Here is an 8,171-nt window from a genome sequence, read left to right on the forward strand (position 1 = left end):
TTGCAGTTTGCATAGAATCAATTTTCTGGAACAGTCATCAAAAAAATATTTTTGCAACTAATGTACTTATCATTCTCATTTCTAAATCGTTTTTCAGTGGAAACAGTTTCCGAGAATTTGAAAACATTTTCTCGAGACATTCTCTATGTTTTTCCAAACCAATTCCTAGAAAAACAAGTTTTGAAGCCCCGCAACCATTAGAAAGTATATTTGGCAAAACTACCCTGGAAATAGAAACCAAGTCCTCTTAAGAATTAAAGCATGTCCATTGCAAATGAATCTCCTACTTTCAGGAGTCAGTATCCGGTTTGAACTTGAATTCAATACACAAATCCCATCTTCTTTCAATCAATTTAAGCATATACAGGTAAACAAGCAGATGATTAAGGTTTTCACATCACATAAACAGGAAGAGTAACCGATCCAGTTTCAAACCATATCAACCGTATCACAATCCTGTCTGGAGTTCATGTTAGCCACAATAAGAGGTTCAATATTTCCATCCAAAACAGAATTTAGGTCCGGCAGATGAATGCCGGTTTTTACATCTTGTACAAGCTTGTGTGGGCTAAAAATGTACCTTCTAGTCTGTTGATTCCACAAATCAACGATAGAATCCTTCTTGATGCTCCTTGAATTGGAAATTCCTTGGTCTCTCAAAATCACGAGCAGTTTGGCCTTCAAGCGATTAATGGCCTTGATCTTGTTTGCAAAGCAGCTTCTTTCTCCTGCAAAAATGAAACATGTTATTATTACCAGAAAATGACTCAGGTATGCAAAGGAGAAAGGACTTTGTAGTTCCACGTATGAAACTTTCAATATCAGATGTATTTGTTTTAGAAGTGGATGTATTTGTTTTAGAAGTGTCTCAGGCATTGAGAAGTGCCACAGGTAATTTTGAGATGGTATCAAACAACTCATATCTGGGGACTTCCGCTAGTGAGCAAGAACAAGATTCTTATAGTTTATCTTAAAGTCTGTAATTGCAGCTAGTGGGTGATACAGTCCAGTTTCCTTTGGCTGGGCAACTGGCACTCCTTGGGGCATTGTTTCGGTGTGGAGGTAGGGCAGCTTTTAACACATAGAGGTCCCTGTCTACTAAAGGAAGCCTTCATTATCCAAGGGGATACTTGCAGGTAGCGTAGAATGAGGAACCCAGTTACTCCAGGATATCACTGCTAATACTCCGGCTACTCTGAATCCTCACAGTCAAGTTTCCGACAGGCTCATTTGGACCCCTACTGCTACTGGGAAATACAGCTCTTCCTCTGCTTGGCATGCTATAAGAACAACTATGCCCATCATCCCTTGAGTTCACCTCGTATGGTTCACTCATCACGTGCCTCGATGGGCTTTCATACAGTGGATGGCTTTCCATGGGAGGCAAGCTACAAGAGAGACTATAAAGTTGGGGGGTGGAGAACACTGAGGGGTATGTGTTATTGTGCTAATGGAGTGGAATCTCATAACCACATCTTCTTTAAGTGCCCATTTTCAAACTGGATTTGAAAGCTTATGCTAACCAACTGCTGGCTTCAGAGGAGCCCAAAAGGGATTAGTGCTATTTACCATATCTGGGGTGAGAGGAATAGCTGTACTTGTAAGAAAACCCGTAAGGATTTACTAACAATCAAGATGGAAGTTGAGATGGAGATAACGCTCTGTATGTCTGAAAACATGTTTTTCCCTTGACTTGCTGGTTTGGTTGGGCTCCCCTTTCTTTTTCTCTGTGTGTAAATGTCATTGCTGGCCTTGTTTGGCTTAAATTCTAGGTTTTCCTCAATTATTTGCTACTTTTGTTGGACTCCCAAGGCTACACCCTTGGTTCTTGTTCTTGGTTTGCTAGTTCTTAATGGATTATCTGACAAAAAGGAAAAGTCTATAAATAACTACAGGGGAGAGGGGTGCACGGGAAATGAGGATGTATACATCCCAAGTGTTATTTTGTATCTGATTTCTGATGTCTTTTGTAGGAAAAATGAATAGTCACTAGAATGTGCATATAGAATGACCTCAACCAAAGACTTTATGCCCATCCCAGTGAATATTGAGAATACTCCTTTATAAGCAAAGTAATGCTGATTGAGAAACTGTCTTGAATCCAAAAAATTCAAGCAGAATATTTATCTGTTGTTTAATTCTTCTCAAGTTGATTCCTAAGTCCTAACAGCTAAAAATGTTGTTCCAAGGACTTCCCAGTTTGCTTTACCATATGGCACTTAAAACCATTTAGTCTCTTCCTTGGACTTAGCAAGTAGCAATATATAGTTATGAAACACACTCTGTGACATTAATGTAGAAATACATGGGGTTCGAGCCCCCACTACATATAAATCATGCGTCCACTCTCTCTCTGCTTAGAGCGTGTGTTGTGTGTCTATTTTGTTTTCGTGTGTGTGTGTCTGGGGCATGCATGAATGCAAGCTTGCGTTTGCCACTAACATTTTCTTCAGTCTTTGCTTCCAAAATATGTAGGCATTGTACGCAAAAAATAATTATGATATTAACAATGGATATGATTCAAAGACCAAAACGATTGGGCACTGTGTTCTGAAACAGTTGTTTACCCGAAGATTCTGCTCTTAGGCCAGTTGGAATATGCTGAATGCATACTGCAGATCCACTTTGGCCCCACTGTGCTTCACAAGATGAGGGTGAGGAGATCAACAAGTCCTCATTATCAATTTCTAGGTCAGGAGCTGTTTCAAGAAACAGAGGAATAACATCTACTGCTGCCATGCCAGCCTGCAAGATATCAAAATTAGCGAGGACAGCAAGTTAAAAACTTAAAATCATGCTTTAAGGCAGAATATATGGATTTATACCTCATCGGAAACAGATGCATCACAGCGGCTAATCATAGAGTGAACACCTCTTTCCCCAGAAAGATAGCCATAGGCATACTTGGATTCTAACTCAATAGTTGCAGACTTGATACCACCATTCTTGGAAAGACATTTCTCAACCACTCGTGTTCCATGGCCCTGTTTTTCAGCCCATTTCAAGTACATTCGAAGTAGCTGTTCTGCCCATATCTGTGTTTGGAAATTTGCAAAAGTAGAGTGAGGGAAGAGAAAAGGCTATAAGGAAAAATCACACACCTATGTATCAACCAATAAACTCCACAAGCCTCGTCATGGATCATTGGAACTTTTTGTGGGCCAAAATTTACAACTAAATAATATAAACAGAACCTTCCGTAAAAAATCAACCCCAAAAGATAGAGACAAGTCCAGTGAGGTGAACAGATATGCTCCAGTACAAACCCACATCAACTCTCCGGGAGGTATAATGATCCCCCCAAGACGAATTAAAGATGGAAGGTACAACGAAAATTATGAAAGGAAAAACCCGAACGCAAGTTTATAAAAAAGAATTCATTAACACGAGAAGGGCTAGTTTATATGACAAGGTACAGTTTGACAGCAAATGAACTAATGGAAGGATCAAGCCATTTTAAAAGGTGTTAGAAATTTAGTTCTTGAATGACGAAAAAGATAATAGCTGGTAGGTTTGGCAGACGACAAGCTAACAAAATGAAATTTATGCAGCTGTGGCAAAGTGAGACTGCCTCACATTGAAGGTTCAATGTCCAAGAACAAGGACCGGAGAATCGTATAGATGCCGTGCCTACATAAAGGTTTAGCCTTCGCCTGTTGCATAGTCTTTATCATATAACAAAAATAAGAGTCGTAAATGATCTCCAAACCTTGAAATACATGCCATTTCATTTTAAAATATGTCCCCAGTTCAGTTTTATCCTTAGGCTCCGTTTGTTTTGGGTGAAAACGTTTTCCCCAAAAATATTTATCCTAATTTTTGGTGTTTGGAAGCACACTAGTTGGGGAAAACTTTTTACACATAAAAGAATTTACACCAAATCAGCGTAAAACTATTTACGGCTATAATTCCTGTAAGTCACTTTACCACTGACGATCATGTTGCTCTTTCATCATTGTCCCGCAAGAACTGAACGACTGAACTCACACACACACACACACACTCTCTCTCTCTCTCTCTCTCTCTCTCTCTCTCTCTCTCTCTCTCTCTCTCTCTCTCTCTCTCTCTCTCTCTCTCTCATTTCTGTAGGTTTAGAGCACGCGTTGCTGAATGGATTATATCGATCAGCTAGGGGCATGCAGAATCTCTCTTTCTTCCCGTGTTCGATAGCCTGACCATAGTGATGTTAATTGTGGTTACATTCATAAGTAGCTTTTCATGTAGCTAAAACACCCAGCCTTTTGCGACTTCAGGAGTGAAAGGCCTGAAACAAAAAGAGGTAAGATTGCTGGTAAAAAGGTCCCCACTGAAGACACGGTTCAAGAGTGAAATGATGACCAACACTTGGCTCACAGAGAAGAGGTTAAGGGCCTAGGCATACACCTATCTTGTAAAGACCAACAATTACATTCAACAAAACCCAATTTGTGTAACATTTCCCACCTTTTTTTTTATCGGCATTTCCCACCTTATTCTTCCAAAACCTATCACCTCCCTCTTCAAAGTTGTGTATGGGAACATTTTTATCATAGTTAAGAGCACTATTTAAGAACTTACCAAACACCAAAAATTAGAAGTTCAGAAATTGTTTCACATAAAAGATTTTCCATGAAAATGATTTTTGCTGTAAAATATTTTACGTTGAAACAAACGGAGCATTAATATAAAAGGGGGAAGACATTATGTCACACATGGACCAAAGAAAGGTTCCATATTTTGACATCAGAGATTCAGAATGAGCTGGATCCAAAATTAATTCGCTTAAGATCCCATTTGAATGGACAATGATTATCAAACCTCAGGGTAGAAGCCCGAAACTCCAGCTTTAATTATCATGCATGCTCCCTCAGTGTCATATTTCCCTCTAAGAAGTTTGCACATCTCATACTTGTCCAATAATTTGCTTACATCCAAAGAGGCACTGTAGGCTTGCTTAAAAAGCCTATAGTTTATGGCATTCGTCTCCGCCAACTGAGTAATCAACTTAGCTTCTTTGGCCTGCACAAAGCAGTGTCAATTAGAAGATACTAATGGCTGTCCTCTTCCAGGATCTTATCTGAAGAAAAAAGGAATGAATGGTGAAGGGAGTAATCATATCTTGACCACATGCAACGCCTGCTATTTTTTTTTTTAATTTTTATCATCCAAAGCTTGTTAAATCTATAAGCGGAAAACATGCATCTGTAATAAAATTCCTGCAAAAATGTTAGGCATAGAACATTACCTTATAGCACAAGTCTTTGAGAGCATCAACCACTCTGGAGCTATCAGCTAACTTTATGAGGACTTCATTTGATTTGGCTGGGTCATCCCACAAGTTAGATTGACGTATCATTTCCTCATGCTTTATGTGTATTGCTTCTTCAAGTTCCAAAGCTGCTGGTGCCAATGTCTCAGCACGGAGAACTACATCTTCAATCTTCTTTCTTAGAGAAAACATACCTGAACAAAACTCCATTATCATTACCAATTTCAAGTCAGAGAGAACTGTTGTACTGGCATATGTACCCGTTCAATGGAAAGATATAAAACGAACAGATTCCCACTGGTAAAGTACATTTAATGTCCAACTGCAGTAAAATTAAAAAATTACTCCCTCTGTCCCTTAGTTCTAGTCCTAGATTCCATTTTGGGATGTCCCAAACAGATAGTCCTCATTGACAAGTCACAGAAAAAGTATCTCGATTTCCAAAACTAACACTCAAAATTAGTAGTCTTAAGAATTAAGAGTATGGGGCAATGATGGAAATCAAAGCCAATTTTTCAAAAGTAAGGACTAAAGGGCAACATTGAAAATCAGAAGTTGGAATGCTCAATATGGACACAAAAGAAGGGATGGAGGTAGTATCAGCTATCCCTAGGTCCTGAACTCTTTTGACCAGGATATTTGCCTCTTTAGTAATTTGATAGCTTCTCATAAAGTTCGTTCAATTACCTCAACCTTTATTTCCCAAATGAATATTAGAAACAGAAAGAGTTATCCAAGCAATTTGGGGAAAGCTTGATAGGTTGAGGTTTCATCCTTCAAATTTCTAGACTACTTTATGACTAGCATTACACTAGCCCTGTTTCAACTCACACATAGCATACGTAATTTACATTATGAAATGATTTTGGAAAGGAATGGAATGGTCTCCTTGGCTCCCTAATGGAACGAACCAAGGTTTTAAATAATCGTATCGGGACAAGTAATGGTCTGTTGTATCGGTCGTGAATTTTTAGATATTATTTTTGAGAGAAAAAAATTTAAATGCCGAAATCACCCGTAACAGTCGAGTATGGCTGTAACGGCCGTGAATCGGAAATGGATCATTACGTAATGGAAACCGGCTGATACATATGCAATTTTGCCCTCCCACTGATATACCGGGGTTTAACGTTATCGGCATGCCGAAAAACCGTTACGTATCGGCCGTTAATGGCCGATTTTTAAAATCGTTATGTACCGACTGACCATTCCCCTAAATAGGGTAAGGATAACAGCATTCATAATCTGCCTTATGCTATATTTGTAGCGAGCCAAATGATGAAATGAGCATTTCGAGGGAGTTATTATTCCCTTCCATGTTCATTCCAGTCAACTAAACACTGCCTTGGTTTCTCAAGAAAACTCATTCTCATCCTGAAGATTTAATTGAATTTCATCTAAGACTATTAGTGCTTCAAGCGGCACCAACTATTGATCTACTCAATCGTTTTGCGTAGCAGACAAGAGTGCTTTAGAGTTTAGCCCTTGTTCTACTAGCAGAGTTTTAAATTCAGTACACTAGGTTTTAATGAAACTTGTCATTGACATTTAGTTAAAAAATCCGAATTCTAGTCGTATCAAAATCGAAGTAGTCCCCGTTAAAGGCCATAAGAACAGAGCAAAGCAAGCCCTAGAATTCAGTTATCCAATTTTGTCTCCTGTGCTACAGGCTGTCCAGACTCATTTTTGTGCCAAAGAACTCTAATTTCATAACACAGCTTCTGGTAGTGGATTTTGTCCAACATTCAAGGTATGTTCATGTAGTGTGGTTGTTTGGGTAGATCCTTTTTGCAAATTATGCGAACTTACAAACAAATAAATAACTAAACTAGCCCACCAGTGGACAGAAATCAGACACTTTATCGCCGTGATTAAGAAACCAGACTGCATTTTGGTAGTAAGCTCCAACGGAGTTTTTCACCAAAGGGATATCAAAATTAGAAAGGATTAATTTTTCATCAAATCAAAGAAGGTGCAAGTTCATTACCAAAATTGGTGAAAATACCTTTTGCGAATAAGGGTGGAATTTCTTTTATATATATATATGAGATTTCCAATGAGTAAGCATTGGAGCATTTCAAGTCTTTCATCAAACATGATTAAAGTGGGTTACTAAAATATGTTGAGAATATTTTTCCAAAAGATTGAGGAAGTACCCCTGAAGTGGCTCATATCAAATCACCAAATTATACTCAAATAAATTGATAATAAGCAAATGGAGTGATAGCCCAGTAGGAGGCACCATGCATTTGACTCGGTTCAAACGTCACTAGCTTGAGCTTCAACTAACAATACAGACTTTCGCAGATTAAAAAAACAAACTGTTCAAACAAATCGATAATAAGAAAAGACTAAATATGAGATGGCCATACAAACAAGAAAAGGACAAACACGTATGAAATTAGAATCTCATCTAAGCTCATGAACGTAGGACACGGTATGAGAGAGCAAATGGATACAAACCCAGTTCTTTGTAGAACTTGTCCTTGTCCTCCATAGACAGAGAAGCACGAACTGTTGAAGATAGAGGTGGGCAAGAATGTAAGCTCAACCTTCTTGAAGCCCTCCACTTCCGACTTAAACGAGGGTTTGAATGAAGTGTCCGTAGTTCAGCACCCATTTTAGCCATGAGAGCGAGAGAGAGGGGGGGGGGGGCGTCGGGGGACGGAGTCACTCTTGGCTTTCATCCGTAGCTGATATGTACGGCTATTATCGGTTGATTTTGTGTAATTTGTCATTATGTACCTTGGATTTCTCGAAATTATCAATGGCACTCACTAACTTCAAATTATTGCATTTAAGCCCAGTTTTCGTAAACAGTAGTAAGTTAGACATCAAATTCTCCATCTTTGTTACTCTATATCTTTTGGCATTGGATTGCAGCTCAATGATAAAAATTATTCCGAAATACACATAAAATTAG

The 8,171-nt window shown here is 38.7% G+C and overlaps 1 protein-coding gene across 1 annotated transcript; it reads right to left on the reverse strand.

Moving 5' to 3' along the window:
• Window positions 1–380: 380 nt before the first annotated feature.
• On the reverse strand, window positions 381–7,957 carry LOC131323159 (peptide chain release factor PrfB3, chloroplastic). The gene is made up of 6 exons (XM_058354832.1): window positions 7,712–7,957; window positions 5,225–5,442; window positions 4,798–4,998; window positions 2,826–3,035; window positions 2,568–2,745; window positions 381–728 (listed from the first exon to the last, which is right to left on the reverse strand). Exons 1-6 carry the CDS (start codon window positions 7,875–7,877, stop codon window positions 430–432), a joined length of 1,272 nt encoding a protein of 423 aa, XP_058210815.1. The 5' UTR covers window positions 7,878–7,957; the 3' UTR covers window positions 381–429.
• Between the last annotated feature and the right edge of the window lie 214 nt (window positions 7,958–8,171).

The sequence above is a fragment of the Rhododendron vialii genome, chromosome 4a (genome assembly GCF_030253575.1).
Source record: "Rhododendron vialii isolate Sample 1 chromosome 4a, ASM3025357v1".
In the NCBI taxonomy this organism is placed as follows: domain Eukaryota; kingdom Viridiplantae; phylum Streptophyta; class Magnoliopsida; order Ericales; family Ericaceae; genus Rhododendron; species Rhododendron vialii.

Coding starts and splice junctions, on each gene's coding strand:
- LOC131323159 (XM_058354832.1), bottom strand. CDS start 7,877: ATGGCTAAAATGGGTGCTGAACTACGGACACTTCATTCAAACCCTCGT. Junction 3,036..4,797: donor TTTCGGGCTTCTACCCTGAG/GTTTGATAATCA, acceptor TTCCAAACACAG/ATATGGGCAGAACAGCTACT. Junction 2,746..2,825: donor ATGCATCTGTTTCCGATGAG/GTATAAATCCAT, acceptor GATATCTTGCAG/GCTGGCATGGCAGCAGTAGA.